General features: G+C 34.9%; 1 protein-coding gene across 6 annotated transcripts in view; it reads left to right on the top strand.

Annotated features, from left to right (window-relative positions):
- The window catches only part of MICU3 (mitochondrial calcium uptake family member 3), a 136,791-nt gene that overhangs the window by 60,933 nt on the left and 58,644 nt on the right, over positions 1-17,214 (top strand). For 5 of the 6 annotated variants that reach the window (XM_008251192.4, XM_051842596.2, XM_002709513.5 and 2 more), the window contains exons 8-9: positions 409-447; positions 9,009-9,104. In XM_008251192.4, the coding sequence (XP_008249414.1) occupies positions 409-447; positions 9,009-9,104 (135 nt within the window). The remainder of the gene's footprint in view (positions 1-408; positions 448-9,008; positions 9,105-17,214) is intronic. The other variant, XM_017338923.3, reaches the window with a different exon arrangement.

Genomic DNA, 17,214 nt, shown 5'->3' with positions numbered 1-17,214 from the left:
TAGCAGAACAGGGTTCCGGTGCAGGTCTCTCATACCATTTCCACTGCCATGCTGCTACATCTAGATTTATCCCCATCCCATGTAAGGTTGCTTAAGCATGTCTAACTACAACTGCGTACTTACGAGTAAAATGTTTTACTCAAAGCAATAGTGCTATGAGAATGTTGCAATGAAAATGGTTGAAATGAGCACAAATTCATTTAATGTTTAATTATATACGATTTTTAAAACTTTGCTACTCATCTTTAACATTTATCCCACTTGTGTGTGTGCTCTATAGAGAATGTAGCATAATGATTTACCCTTCCTAATTGATTATTTTGTCGTCTTTTTCCTTTTTTCTTTTGCTATACTTGGGTTCATTCTGAAATGTGACACTTCATTTGGCCCCTTTGTGCTCTATGTCAGCGTCTTCAACTTTATGGATACCATTCTCCTACTAATAGTGTATGTACAATACTTTAAATGTTCTTTATGTAGATAGCCCTCACCTGTTATACCTGATAATGTTTTTTCTTTCCATAAAGCTATATTTGCTATTTAGAATATTTTGGGGTATATTGAATATAATAAAGTACAATCAAGCCAGAAATTTACATTTCCTTCCTAGATTTATGAGAAGACTAAAATAAACTGAGAAATTGTGTAACATTAGATTAAAATAAGGCAAAGGTGAGTGAACAGCAGCCAATAATCTGGCAGAGTAATAGAAAATTTTTATTTTTCAGCAGTATCTGAAGAGTTATGTCCGAACTATAAAATAGATACTCATGCTATGCTCCTGAAGAATACAACTATTTTAGAGCTAGATCTGTCCACCTGGCTTGTAGTTTTTGTTCAGTTCTAATAAAGAAGTGTATTAATGGATAGACTTTTTGTTTAGTTTTTAGTATTTCTCACATTTTTTTTCTCTAAAACCTTTATTGCTATCCTACTTTATCTGCTCCATTCAAGTACTTGGCCCAAGATGCTTCTTAATACATTCAGTATATCAGGATGTCATTATTTCTTCAAGAGAAATTATGACTCTTGAGAAAATTTAACAGTTCCTATATGTGAAATTCCAAATGTATTCTTTTTTTTTATTTGACTGGTGGTCATACCTGACCAGTCACAAATGTATTCTTCTTATGCTGAGCTTTCTTCTTTCTATTCTGAGAAAGTCAGAGATTGTTGGTTAGCTCAGCCTTTAAGTAATTAATATACTAAAATTGGGCACATTGAGTGTAAAAGTTCACAGTTCATTTAATTTCTCCAGGGATCCTTCAGTTACCTATAAGGATACTCAAATCATAGAAATTCCACCTGAGATGCCGTTGAAACTAGGGTTGCCCAGTATTACCCTGCTGAAGGTTTCAGTGTACAAATCTAAAAGTTGGTTTCTGCCTCTTGATTGGATGGTTAATTAGAATTCCAGACTCTAAACACTAATCCTTCTTCTGGGTTGAACATATAGTAGAAGTTGCTTTAGCATGAAGTAAACCCAAAATAGTTTGCCTAGTCACAAGGAATGGATCTAGAAAGGGTCAGAGGATAAGCCAAGTTCATGGGACCCATATAACTAATTGTTTTAATTCCTCACAAGATATTTTAAATTTATTCTACAAAATTCACCACCATTTTCCATTAAGTAGAGTCTATCATTTTCTTAAAAAATTTTAAAGATTCCTCTGTTAATTATTCAAAATTTTATAAGAATAAATAAGATAAAAATCCCATAGAGTATAATGCCATGTGCCCTGAGAAAATTAATATCAATAACATTTATAACTTTATGATTTATTTTTCTGTCTACCAGGTCATTATTGTATTAGCCATTTTCCTATCTGTGACAATTTTTATTTTTTCTTTACTCTCATAAGTAATTTTCATATAGGATGATTATGTGCTTTGGAAAAATACATCTCAGATTATTCTTAAAAGGAAAGAGTTTGTAACACTTATACAAATTGCAGTAATACAGACATTAAGAGAATAATAAGAGAAACATTTAAATTTCATATTTCACTTAGGCTTATTAAACAAAAAGTAATATGATTTTACATTTTACTGTTGTAATATTTATATTTTCATAATCCTTATTTTATTTTACTGGTAGCTTTTTCCCATATGTAAAATGTGTATTCTAAAGGGCCATAACTTGGTGTCTTTTTTACCTACTTGTAAGTGAACAATATGATTTTTTAACTTCTTTGGGAATTTAGTCAGTTGTATAAACTTTTTTTCCTATAAAAGAAACAGGATCATTTTCAAAACCTGCAAGCAAATAAATTTTTTTAAAATTAGAAGAAAATTCAGTCTGAAGATATACATGCATTATCATTGATATAAGTACGACACAAACATGTTAGTTTAATCTTATAAATTAAATAGCAATTATTTGCTGATTTCCAGAGTTATATATTAACTGGAACAATCAAGTTGTATTCTCATTTGAGTGCAGATCATGGAGTTGAGTATAACCTAAGAGATGCAAAGGTACTTCAAAAAGTTTGTGAGAAACAGATTAAGTTTATTTTGGTACAGAAAAACCTTTTGAAATCCATGCATGGGAAGGCTTTTCAAAAAGAGGTCTTCAGGCTGGTGCCAGGGCTCACTTGGTTAATCCTCTGCCTGCGGCACCGGCATCCCATTTGGGCTCCGGATTCTAGTCCCAGTTGCTCCTCTTCCAGTCCAGCTCTCTGCTGTGGCCCGGGAAGGCAGTGGAGGATGGCCCAAGTGCTTGGGCCCCTGCACCCGCATGGGAGACCAGGAGGAGGCACCTGGCTCCTGGCTTCGGATCAGTGTAGCTCCAGCCATGGCGGCCATTTGGGGAGTGAACCAACAGAAGGAAGACCTTTCTCTCTCTCTCTCTCACTGTCTATAACTCTACCTGTCAAATAAATTAAAAAAAAATAAAGTTCTTCACTTCATGAAAAATGCTCATTATGAAAAATCTATGCATGTATTTCAAATTTTTTTGCACCAGAATAAACTTATCTTTTAAAATTTTATTTATTTATTTATTTAACTTTCATTTTATTTGAAAGGCAGAGAGACAGATGGAATAGCAGTCTCACTCTCCAAATATCCACAACAACCAGGGCTGGGCCAAGCCAAAGACAGAAGCCTGGAACTCCATCTGGGTTTCCCACATAGGTGGCAGGGACCCAAATATTTGATCTGCTGCCTCCTAGTAGCACATTAGTGGGAAGCTGGATCAGAAGCAGAGAAGCTAGGATTCAACCCAGGCACTCCAATGTGGCATGTTGGCTATATGTGTGTACCTACCTACTATACCAACACCCACCACAACTTAACCTTTTTACTCCATTTTCACATGAACTTTCTGAAGTACCCTCACATCTGATAGCCACTTTCTACCTTTAGGAAGGAGTTCCATTAGGAAAGGCAGTGGCCCTCTTTGGTTATTACTAAGATTCCGTTGTGGCCTCTATAGTAGCGTGCTTCAAATTTAAAACTAATTAATCAATCATTAATAATTTAATCATCACAGTATATGTTAAATCATTTCTTGCTGTATTGTAAAACTGATCATATTTCTTTGTATCCACAAAGATAGTTTCCACCTTTATAATTACTGTTCCAAATAATCCTGATTCTTTTCATACTTCTTTTCTCATACAGTCAACTCTTGATTTTCTTCCCACAGTGATGAAAAGAAGTATAAAAATTTTAAAAGAATAAGTACTCCCTGAGTCAAGTATATTGATTTTGGCATGCTTTATATGGCTTCTTAAAGATTATTCTTAATTACTCTAATTCCACTGCCATTTTCTGATGGCAATATTTATAATAATTTATAATAATTCCTTGGTATGTATTAACACTTATTTTATGGACTAAGTGTTGATATTCATAAATAATTTGTTTTTGTAAAGAATGTGTTTTTTCAATTTTGGGTGATAAGGTTGTAATATATATGAATGTGCATGGACTTCAAAAATTTTTTCACCAAAATAAACTTATCTTTTAACTCCATTTTCCATGAACTTTTTGAAGTACCATCATATATATTACCACCTGTTAATGTGTTTTAAATTTTCTGTCATTACTAATGTTTTTGTGTGCTTGATCTGTCAGTATTCTAAATTACATGGTTACAATAATAGATTTGTTAATTTTTATTTATAGATCTCTTAATTTTTGTTTTACATGTTTTGAAGCATTATTACCTGTATAAGACTATAGATTATTTATATCTGCTTAGTAAATTGGATCTTCTACTATATACTATCTCTAAACCTCTAGAAATGCTTTTGCTTTAATATCTACTATAGTTGATCTGAATAACTATCCATCCTTATTTTTCTTAATATTTTATATTATTGTCTTTAAAATTTTTTCTCCTGTAGTGATGATTTTTAAGCATATCTTGAGTTCAAAATTTACTGAAAATTTTATATTAAGTAAATCATTACAAAATTTTAACCACCATATGTATCAAGAAATAACATATTGCCATACCCCCAGGAAGCCCCTTCCTACGTATTCTCAGTTGGCTTCCCTCACTGTTTTCAGGAAGATAACCATAATCATGACTTTCATGTAAATCATTTATTTGTTGTGCTTTGCTAATTCAATCCTAAGCAACAGAATTTAGGTTTACACATTTTTGTGCTTCATGTAAATGGAATCATATCATCTGAATTTTTCCATGTCTTGCTTCCATTGTGATTGTCAGTTTCATCTGCATTGTTGTATTCATTCCTAGTTCATTGTCTTTTATTGCTATAGCAGTGGTTCTCAAACATTTGGTCTTACGATATCTTCATTATTGCAAATTGAGAATCCAAAAATTTTGTTTTGTGGGTTTTAACTACCTGATAGAATTTAAACATATATTTTTAAAACAAGAATAAATAACACTACATGTTAATGTAAACTATTTTATGAAAAATAACAATGTGGTGAGGAGAGTGGTATTGTTTTACATTTTATGCAGATCTCTTTGATGTCTGCTTTAATAAAAGACAGCTCATTTTTCATAATTGCTTTTGTATTCACTCTGTTGCAACACATTATTTTGGCAACAAATACTGTCAGTTGTTTGCTTTGAGTAACAAGCTCACTTGGGTCATTTTCCAAAAAAATTCTGCCAACTACTGAACTTTGAATAATCATAATTTGTCTGTTAGTTGTTCTTTTAAATAAAAATGACAGTTCATGAAAGAGGGGGTAGTTCAGCTTGCAACATCACAATCTTTCATTCTTTTCTCAGACAACTGTAGTAGTACTTCAGTATGCAGCAAAAGTACTTTAGGGATGTTTCCCATTTCACCACTCCAACTATTAAATAGATAGATATTCAGTAGACAGTTGAAAAAAATTGTGTTTTCTTCTTCATCAAGTATTCTTTTTTTTTTCTTTTTTTTTTTAGACAGGCAGAGTTAGACAGTGAGAGAGAGACAGAGAGAAAGGTCTTCCTTCCGTTGGTTCATCCCCCAAATGGCCACCACGGTCGGCACACTGCGCCGATCCGAAGCCAGGAGCCAGGTGTTTTCTCCTGGTCTCCCATGTGGGTGCAGGGGCCCAAGCACTTGGACCATCCTCCACTGCCTTCCCAAGCCACAGCAGAGAGCTGGACTGGAAGAGGAGCAACCGGGACCAGAACCTGGCACCCATATGGGATGCCAGTGCTGCAGGCGGAGGATTAACCAAGTGAGCCATGGCGCCGGCCCCAGCAAGTACATTCTTAAGTGGATTTCATTTTTCCTTGTGTTCTGTTTTTTTTTTTTTTTTTTTTTTTTTTTTTTTTACTATAAGTGTTTGGCACTGAAGAATGTAATGATTTTGGTCTTTGGTGACACTGATTCATTTGTACTTAGGCACCAGCAGTTTTACGGACACCATTGCTTTTCCACCATCAGAGCAAATGTCAACACAGTGCCAGAGGCAAATAATGTCTGCAAGATTATGTTGCACAGCTTTCAGTTGTTCTCAGTGAGACGGTTGGTGCTAATTACTAGCCTTTCATTAATAGAAGCCTGTTACAACTTTTTTAACCCCTTTCTTTCCTTACTTGTTAGGAAGGTCTTAAAATTTTTTTTCTCTATTTATCTATTTGAAAAGTAGAGTTACAGAAGAGAGAGGGAGAGATAGAGAAAAATCTTCCATCCACTGGTTCACTCCCCAGATGGCTGCAATGGCTGGAGATGGGGCTGATCTGAAGCCAGAAGCCAGGAGCTTCTTCCAGATCTCCCACATGGGTGCAGGGGCACAAGCACTTGGGCCATCTTCTGCTGCTTTCCCAGGCCATAGGAAAGAGCTGGATCAGAAGAGGAGCAGCCGGGTGTTGAACCAGTGCCCATATGGGATGCCTACACCACAGGCAGATGCTTAGCCTACTATACCACAGCTCTGGCTCGGGGATGTCTTTTGTAACAGCATACTTTGTAAATTGTGCTGTTTTCTTTTTATCCTGGTTCACAATCTGTGTTTTTTAACTGGAGAATTCAATTTAGATTACTGTGCTTGCTAATTGATTTGGATTTTATACTAGTCATTTTATTCTACAAGTAGATACTGTTGTTTTTTCTTTCTTGCCTTATTTTGAATTAATTAAAGTTTATTCCCCCACTTTTTATTTTTCTCTGAGTTAGAAGATATACACCAAATTTCTGTTCTTTGTGTTGCTATTCCTGAGATTTTAATTAAATATACTTAAAACAATAGTCTTAGATTACATAGTATCTACTCTATAACTCAAAAAGAATCTTAAAATACTTTATTGTCTTTTATTCCTCTCCTGGCATGGGTACTTGAAATTATTGTACAGTATTTTCCATAATTTTTTTTCTAATACCACATACTTGATTTTTTTTTTTCATTTTTTGAGAAGCAGAGAGAAGTTCCCATCTGCTGGTTCATTCACCAAGTACCTGCAGCTCAATCCAAGTCTCCATTGTGTGAGGCAGGAACCCAGTTTCTTCAGCTGTCTTAATTGCTGGGCCAAGTATCTACTCCCTAGACTATTACAATATGTACAATAGGTACTTATTTAGAATTATTTTCATATTTGTTAGATTTTATATTCACTAATTCATTCTTTAAGCTTACCCCTTACTAAATCTCATAATTGTACACTCTTAAAATATATACTTAGGTGAGGATATTTTGATTCATTAAAATACAAAAACAGGCAGGCATATGGTGTAGCAGTTGAGGCATTTCTTGGGATACCCACATCCCCCATATCTAAGTGCCTAGATTTGAGTCCTAACTCTGCTTCTGATTCTGGCATTTCTGCAGGAGATGATGGCCCAGGTAGTTGGATCCCTGCCACCTTTGTGGGAGACCTGGATTCAGTTCCAGTTTCTAACTTCAGATTTTAATTTGAAAAAGTTGTGTGTTTTTCTAATAAAGATACATGTTTTTAAAAATATTATTAATGTGGGGATAGAAAGAAGAAAATGAAAAATATCCTGTCATTCAGTGATAATCAGTATATTTTAGTAGATTGGCTTCTTTTCTCTGCTTAGAAAACACATGGTTTGCTAAACTAACTTTATCTCCTGATAGTATTGTGAATATTTGTATAATGTCATGTGTGTGTGTGTGTCTCTGTGTGAGAGAGAGATGGTGACCAGTGTTTGGCACCCGGCTTCACAAAGAGAATCGTTTCTCTTTTTCTCCTACAGAGTAAGCCTTATTTTCTAATTTGGTAGATTTAACAATCCTCTTCTTTATCATACCTTCTAGGTTTCTACTTTTAAATGATCCAGGTTCAAAATATGTAAATAATACTTGAAAGTTAAGTATTTAATTTAGCTTGTATTTGCTGAGGTTATTCCATAACTATATAACAGAAAATGAACTGTGTAGTTCTGTATTTAGCTCTTTTTACCTGTTTAATTTATGTTTAGTTTATAAGTTCTTAGTTAAAGCTTATTAAGTTACTGAAAAGAATGTTGAAAAAATTTTCCTTCACTTTGCTACATTTATGCTTTTGGTAACACTTATGTTATCTAAGGAGTTCCTGCCAGATAATGTGTTATTATTAACATTGTATTGAACATTTATTAAAATATGGTCAGCAAGCCAAAGTTTCTAGTTAATAGGAAGAAATTAAAATTTAGAAGATTTTATAAATACTTCCTTAATGCACTATAAATTTATTAGAGGTGACAAACTTTAAAAATTAAGGCCAAAAAGAAAAGTTCTCTTTTTTTCAGTATGTCACTTTTAAGTACATCATGCTGCATTTTTTTCTTATAATAACTAAAAGATCATCAAATCAGAAATTCTGTGAACCATTCCCTGGTAAATCCTGACAAATATTGTGCTGCTTTTAATTATTTTGTTTACAGAGATCCAAATTAGGTTTGCAATTTAACATTTTCATAGGAAAGTTAGACCATAATTCTTAGTCTTCATATCTCCTTCTTCAGACTAGAAAATATTGATGTCCTATTCTTGTAACATGGATTAGAAAGAACCTATCCAGTTATAATATTACCACCTACCAAATCCCAGAGTACGTTTGAGTTGTTCGATTTATCGATTTAAACAGGTATGCTTCCTTTTGTAAAGCTTTGGGTTATTTGAACTTGGTTTCCCTAAGTATGTTGATTTTTTTGATCACTAACAAGATGGATGACCACCAACAATTTTATTTTTAAAGTATGATTTTAAGAGTTTGCTACAAAATTACCAAAATCTTCTCCAGTTACGTCACAAAAAGTGAAAATGAAAATTGTATTTCATACTTTTTAGAAGTTACATGTATTTCAATTAAAGAGTGGAGGAAGGGTTTGGAGAATTTGATTCTTTTTGACAGAGTCACATTGTACTTAGAAATAGTGGTTGTATACCATTAACTACTTCTTTTAAAGTACCAAGGCTTTCCAACAGTGTAATATAATACTGTTGTGTGCAGCAGAAAACAAAAAGGTAAGCTCATATGTTTCCTTTTTGAGATTGGCTTTTAAGAGATTTAAAGTTTATAAATTATAATTCTAAATTACTTATTCTTTAGATTTCAGTTGTGCTTCTTAAAATTTCTCCAGGTACTTAAACCAGATGTGGAGGAACTGGTCTCCAGAAGTTACTGGGATACCCTGAGACGTAACACAAGCCAAGCACTCTTTTCGGACCTTGCAGAGGTATAAATAAATCCCAACAAGGTCCTTGTACTAGTTGTCATTTTGTTAATCTTGTACTCATTTTTACTGTAAAGTCACAAAGATGACACCAAAATAAATTAATGCTTTCCATTTTTAAAAAATATTTATTTATTTGAAAGCTAGTGTTTCAGAGAGAGGGAGAGAGAGAGACAGCCAGACAGATCTTCCATCTGCTGGTTCACTGACCAGATGGCCACAACTGCCAGAACTGGGCCAGGCTGAGTCCAGGAACCAGGAGCTTCATCTGGGCCTCCCACATGAGTGGTAGGTACACTTGGGCCATCTTTTGCTGCTTTTCCCAGTCCATTAGCAGGGAGCTGGATCAGAAGTGGAGCAGCAAGGACATGAAGCGGTGCCCATATGTGATGCTGGCACTGCAGATGGCAGCTTTACCTGCTACGCCACAATGCCAGCCTCTCCATTTTCTTTATTACAGCAATAATTACTTTGTATACTTAATAGTTGAATATGCCAACCATGCTGATGGGCTGCAAAATCGCCTGTAATAGTCCATGCTAAATGAACCTGCTTGTTATATAAAATACGACTTTCCAACTTAATTCAAAGGAAGTGGTGTTGCATTTTACCTAAGGATCGCTTTCTAGAAATTTGAAAATAGTAATATAGTTTCACTGTATCTTTTAACCTTATATCTTTCAATGTTATATGAAATGCTGAAGTGTTTCACTTAGTAAAAGAGAGCTGGCTCTTCAGTTATTTTAGATTTAACCAATTAAATTTCCCAATGATAACAGTAAGTGGCTTACCAAGACCAGAACTATATGTAGGCAGTGGGGAAAGGGGAAAAGAAGAAGTGTGGTTGAAACAGCCAAGCAATCATGGGAAAGTCATGGCATTTTTAAAGATAGCCAGTGTGTGATGAAAATATAAAGCAGACTGATCTTCAGTTTTATCATTGCTTTTGATTTTGATAGGGGAGGGCACCTGTTGCTACACTGGGGTGGACTATTTCTACCACCCAGCTCCTATGCCACTGTCAACAGCAATATAATTTAAAAGATAAGGTATATCATGTTGGTTATATGCCATTTTATATATCATATTAAGAAGTTACAGAATTAAATTAACATTTTATGATTAGTTTTTAAAAATATTTATTTATTTATTTGAAAGGCAGTTACAGAGAGATAGAGGCAGAGAGAGTGAGAGAGGTCTTCCAACAGCAGGCTCATTCCCCAGATGGTCACAATGGCCAGAACTGGGCCGATCAGAAGCTAGGAGCTTCCTCCAGGTCTCCCACACAGGTGCAGGGGCCCAAGGAATTGGGCCATCTTCCACTGACTTCCCAGGCCATTAGCAGGGAGCTGCATCAGAAGTGGAACAGCTGGGACTTGAACTGGCACCCATATGGGATGCCGGCACTGCAGGTGGTGGCTTTATCCTCCATGCCACAGGTCCAGTCCCAATTAGTTTTATTAAAAGACTTTATTGGAGGAGGTGATCAGTATTTTCAAAAAGACTAAAAGCAACTTTTCAATAGATACTTAAGAGATTTGGTTTTCATTATCTTTTTCTGTTCAGAGTTGGTTTCTCATTTCTTTTTCTGAACTTCAAGTTTGATTTTTAAAAATTATATCTAAACGTATAAGGAGAAGTAAACTGCAATCATTTGTGACTTTGTTATCCATCACTACTTGTAGACTCGAGCAAACATCTGGAGATGTTCCTGTTGTCACTCATCTTCAATTTTAAAGTCCCCTAACAAAACAACAACAATAGAAAACATTTTGCCCTATGTTTAATCTGTCATGTATAAGTATGATATTAGTATGACCTTTTAAAAATTACCTTTAAAATTTGAACCATGTTTAGGTGTGAAGTAGTTAATGCTCCATTTACAGATATCTTAAAAGTACTTTATTTTGTAGTCATTTATATAGGCACACATAAGTCAGTTCTTAAAGAATATGGGACCGTCATTGTGGCACAAATGGGTTAAACTGCAGCTTGCAAGGCTGGCATCCCATACTGTAGTACCAGTTCAAGTCCAGCCTGCTCTACTTCAGATCCAGCTTCCTATACATGAGCGTCTGCCACCCATCTGGGAGACCAAGAGTTCCTGGCACCCGGTTTTGGGCTGGTCCAGACCTGGCTATTGTGGTCATTGAGGGGTAAACCAGCACTTGGATGATTCATTCTCTCTCTCTCTCCCCCTTGCTCTGCCTTTAAATAAATCACAAATCCTTCAATTAAAAAAAAATTAAGGGCAACTAATGAGAAGGCATTTGGCATAGTGATTAAGGTGTTGCTTAGGATGCTGGCATCCCAAATTGGAGTGCCTGGGTTCAAGTACCAGCTCTTCTCCCAATTCTAATGTCCTGCTAACACACACCCCAAGAGGCAGCAGGTGATAGCTCAAGTAGCTAGATTCTTGCCATATACATGGGAGACCTGGACTGAGCTCCCAGCTCCCAGCTTCTGCCTGGTCTAGCCCCAGCGATTGCTGGAATTTGGGAAGTGAATCGGTGAATAAAATCACTCTTGCTCACTCTCTCCAAGCCTTCTCAAATAAGTAAAATACATAAGTAAAAAATTTCAAAAATAAGAATTCTGTAAGAGCTAAATGTGGCCTAGCTTCTAGGCCTCAGTCATTTTAGCACCGTCTCTCCCCATACTACATGTCCACCTTCCAAACTCCAACACATTTGTAATCCCAGCTAACTCCGCTATGAGGTCAGGCCTTTGGCACAGCAGTTCAGATGCTGCTCCAGATGCTTGCATCTCACACCATTGCCCTGATTTGAATCCTGGCTATGCTGCTTCCAAATACAGCTTCCTGCTAATGTGCACCCCGCGAGGCAGCAGGTAATGGCCCAAGTGCTCATGTCCCTGCCACCCAAGTGGGAGATTCAGATTGTGCTCCATGCTCCTGGGTTCAGCCTGGCCTAGTCTCTGCTGTTGCAGGCATCTGGGGGAGTGAATCAGCTAATGGAAGATATTCTTTCTCCCTGCGCCACCCCAATAAAATGAAAATAAACTGTTACTAAATCTCATAGACAAAATCTGCTAGTTGTATGATAACTTTAAGTTAAATATTAGAAGGTTTAATATCAAAAGACAGTAAGGTCTTATATACTCTGAAGATTATTTGATTTGTATAAGATCTTAAAAAATGTATGGACTATAACAGGTGTGCTGGAGCTGGCTTTTACAGCTTCGCAGAGCTGATGTGCACATCTCTTCACACCTTAACATTCTGTGACTTAAGTGGCTATGATCAAAGTATTAATACTACAGAACTTAAAATCATATATGTATAAAGTTAACTGAAAATAGATCTTAGTAAAAAATAAGAATGGCAATAGGAAAAGGAGGAGGAAGAGGGGTGGGAGTGTGGCTGGGAGGACAAGTACAGTTGGGAATATCACCACGTTCCTAAAGTTGTACTTATGAAATGCATGAAGTTTGTATTCCTTAAATAAAGGGTTTCTGGGAAAAAAAAACACAGAACTACAAACACTAAAAATTAGCCTTTTGTTTTTCCTGGCAAAGCAGGTTGCCAGCATACCGTTGGCTATAATTAATCTACACTGTGATCATAAACTACTAAATTAATAAATTGCTTCTAGCATTATGAAGTCAGTATGACACAGAGAAGACAAAAGAGGAAAAGAAACCAAAATATTTATTGTATTCCAAAGTAAAATAATTATTTGGGGATTTTCTGATATTACCTTCCCATATTTGAAAGAATAACAATTGAGAATTAACTACAGTTTAAGTTATAACTAATTTTAATTCCTTATAGTTTATTATGTATATTAGTGTAATATATAATTATATATAGTATTAGGATTCAGGATTCAGTTGACTCAGAAAGAAAGCTTATGAATCTATTTTTATTTGCATTTCCTTGTTATATACTTAATATATAATTATTACAATAAAGTAGTTTAGTTTTCTTTAAATGTTGTAGGTGATTGGGTATTAGCTTCTCATGTTCTTATTCCAGAACTGTTCCTAACCATAGATTTTTCTAAATTATAGCAAAGCCATGTGTTTTAAATTATTGTAAAATCATACAGTGAAGATTTTAACATGTCACTGCTAACTCCATGCATACATGATTACAAAGTTATTTTGTACCAAAGTAAACTTATTCTCTATTTCCCATGAATTTTTTAAGTAGTTTTATAAGTTTATAGTATGATTCGATGAACATCATGCAGCTTGAATGTAGGCTTATAAGAATTATGAACACTATTTTGAGTTCCACAGATGAAATTTAAATATATTTCTTGTTTTAAACTCTTATTTATAATGATTTAAATAAGTTATTCCAAAGCTTTATTAACAAGTCAAGAGTTTGAAAAAAAAGAAACATAAGACTACTGGCATATTGTAATCAGTAATTGTATGTTAAAAGAATATCTTAAAACTCCTTAGTAGTTTGACAGATTGTATTTGATGCAATTTTTTTATTTCATTTTTTATGAAATGGTTTAAATGATTTTTAATCCAAGTTAGATAATGGCCTTTTCTGTAAAGGCCTGTGGGGTTCTTTTGTGGCTTTTGTCATGAAAACACTAATTAATTTTAACAACAGACACAGGAATCAAAATGATAAAGTCTTTGTTTCTGTCTCAACTCTTGTATGATTTAAGTTATATAGCAGGATACCAGGGACACTGTTATAGTTTTCAATGACTGAGCACTTCTGTTTCACTGATGGAGGCACAAAGTTTTCTTATTTTCATTTTCTAACTTTTTTCTCTAATATCAAACTTACTTATGCCTCTGTTGAACTGAATTATCTGGACAAGTGCAACGTAAATCTAACAATATTTTATGTATTTTTTAAAAGATTTATTTTATTTATTTGAAAGGCAGAGAAACAGAGAGAGATGGAGAGAGAGAGAGAGATCTTCCATCCACTGGTTCACTCCCTAAATTTCTGCAATGGCCAGTGCTAGACCAGGCTGAAGCTAGCAGCCAAGAGCTTCTTCCAGGTCTTCCACATGGGTGCAGGGGCCCAAGTACTTGGACCATCTTCCACTGCTTTCTCTGGTCATTAGCAGAGAGCTGGGTTGGAAGCCTAGCAGCTGGGACTGGAAGGACTGGAACCAGTGCCCATATGAGATGCCAGCAAGTAGAGTCTTAACCTTCTAAGTCACAGCACTAGCTCCTAAATCTAACAAGATTTTAATGCTGAAAGAGTGTTAAGTGAAGATCTGCTCTAATTAGTAGGTGTGATAAGAACTGGCTCAATGAAGTCATTAGTTAAAACCTGTACAAAACAAAGTCATCTCATTTTAGTGCACTATACTTGAGTTAAAGGACATTACAACATTGTAGAAAAAACATTTTTTTAATTTTATTGTTATCTGAGTTCATTAGTTTTTGGTTTTTCTATCACCTCTCATTTTAAGGCTTTTTTTTTTCAGATCTATAAAACATCTTTTTCAAGAGTAAGAAAGAAGTGTGTACCATTTAAAACTTTTTTTTCCTCCTTACACTTCAACATTATTATCTTTTTTGTCTCAAATGGTCCTTTTTCAACTTCTTGGGATATTTTACTTGGCAAAAAAATAAATAATAGCTAACATTTATTGAACATTTACATTATGCTGGTTACAATGCTATATGATTTGCATGTATTATCTAATGCATACAACCCTGTAGGTCATATATTATTATCATTCTTGAAGATGATATCCCAGAAAGATTAATTTCCTGAGGGTCATTTAAGTCATGAGAAGTGTCATGATTCAAAGCCAACCAGCTGGGGTCAGCGACTGTGGTGTAGCTGGTAAAGCCACCACCTGTAATTTCAGTATCCCGTGTGGGCGCCAGTTTCTGTCCTGGATGCTCCACTTCTGATCCAACTGCCTGCTAATGCACCTGAGAAAGCATCAGAAGATAGCCCAAGAGTTTGCACCCCTGCCACCCACGTGGGAGACCTGGATGAAGCTCCTGGCTCCTGGCTTCAGTCTGGCTCTTCCCTGGCTATTGTGGCTGTCTGGGGTGTGAACTAGATGGCAGAGGCTCTCTCTTTCCACCTCTCTCTCTGTAACTCTGCCTTTCAAACAAATAAATAAATCTTTAAAAACCAGACGAGACGAAGCCAGCCATCTTACTTCAAAACTCTGTTTTATTTCTTTACGCACTACAAGAACCTTTTTCAAAAATACCTGCCCCCCACCAACAGACACACACACACCACTTATTTACCTTGTCCTCCCACCCCATTCCTTTAGCTTCCAGACAGATATTGTCTTTTCCTGTGCTAAAAACCTAGAGCTTAGTCTTAGTCTTCTCTTAGGCATACCTTTTGTAATATTTCATCCTCCCTATTAATTTAAGCTGTTCTTTGGATAATTAACTGATTAGACCATACTAAAACATAAAGGGGGCCTATAATTAACATAAGATACCTTTTTTCCTTGAACTTATTTGTGTCTTATGATTACTAGTAAGAATGTTTGTATGCTTCATTTACCCTCATTTAACTTTATCCTCAAAATTATTATGATGGTTTGATTATTCTCATCTTACAAATGAGTAAGCTTAGGAAAAATCCAGTGAACCCAAGACTTCTACTTTAAAATCCTCTTCCCATTAGAGCAGCATGCTTTCTCTGTGTAAAGCTACTGATGAGAGTAGTGTCTTTTGAGGGTCACTCAAATTACACTGGTCTCCTGTCACATAGACAGAGAGCCTGGCAATGGCACAGTATTATTCTTCATCATTCATAAAATGCTTGTTCAAGAAGATATGCCTAAAAGATAACATGTGATGCTTGGCTACCTGGCTATATTATTTTTCCCTTAGCAATCAGCTCAAACTGCTATCAGGTCTCCAGAGAAGTTTGTTGCAAAAATAGGGAATTTTCAAATATTGCAGTTACTGAGATACTCAGGGCTTCTTATCAAACTAAACTGAAAAACAGTGCTAGAGATCTTTCAAACCAAGAATATGGAGTTTATATACTCAAGATAGATTAGGGTAATCCAAGCTAAATTACTTAAATATAAATAGAATATATAAATGATTACTAAGGAATTCTGGTAGTTTTAAAGATATACTCTGTATGTTAGAGTTTCGAAGAGAAATCACTTTAAAGAAAGTTTTATGGAATGAAAGAGGACTTGTCAGAGGGGAAATAAGATGTAGTCCTTTTAGTCCATATTTTTCTTAAAAGAGAGACTAATTTCTGATCTAGGAAGGAATAAATCAAAGATTCAATAAATGTTATAAAGAATAACATAGCTACTCTCTGAGAGATTAGATTGAGAGCTGTGAGGGATAGATTAAATTTGGTATGTGAAAGGTGAAAACAAGTTTTATATCAAGGACCATAAAAGAAGAATGATCTTTCATAGAGAAAGAAGTATTTTTTTTTCTGAGTCTTCTGTTTCCTATGGAGTACCATCTGGATTCTGGCCAAGAAGTAATGCTTTTTCAACCATGTACCTTAGTGGACATCTACAGCTATTCTTAATTTCCTGGGATGTTCCATGGGGAAATTATAATCATTTGAATTTTATTACTCTTGTACTTGAGTTTATAAAATATTCATGAGCTCAAAGCCAAGTGAGGAAGGAAGGACAGGAGAGAACGAAAGAGGAAAAGACCTCTAAAGCTACATTCAAGGAAAAAAGTAAGATTTTCTTAGGCCATTAAACATTAAAAGACTATAGTCAAGCTATTTTTGAACACACTTTTTGAAACAGTTTATCAAGTTGAATTGGAAAGGAAAAATACTTTGGAATTAATTTCTTATTCATTCAAAAATTATGTAAGACTTTTCTTTGAAAAAATTACAGTTTATGTAAGTTCCAAGTTAATATCACTAGTTTTCCTTTCAAATTAGAACATTTATTTAAAATACCATAATTATGGTATATAATAGGAAAGTATCATCATGGTTAAAGGAAACTCTTTTGGGAAGCTTAAGGCCATTCTTGTTTTAGCCCCCTATATTCAATACATCTGAAGAATTTACTGCTTTTGAATACCTAGGAATATGGATTTTCATGTTAACTAAGAAAATCCAAGCTAAATTGCTTATATAAAAGTAGAACTTAGATGATTACCAAAAAGTTTCAGCTATTTTAGATACTTCATA

The sequence above is a fragment of the Oryctolagus cuniculus genome, chromosome 2 (genome assembly GCF_964237555.1).
Source record: "Oryctolagus cuniculus chromosome 2, mOryCun1.1, whole genome shotgun sequence".
NCBI lineage: Eukaryota > Metazoa > Chordata > Mammalia > Lagomorpha > Leporidae > Oryctolagus > Oryctolagus cuniculus.
This window is presented reverse-complemented; position numbering and strand designations above follow the sequence as displayed.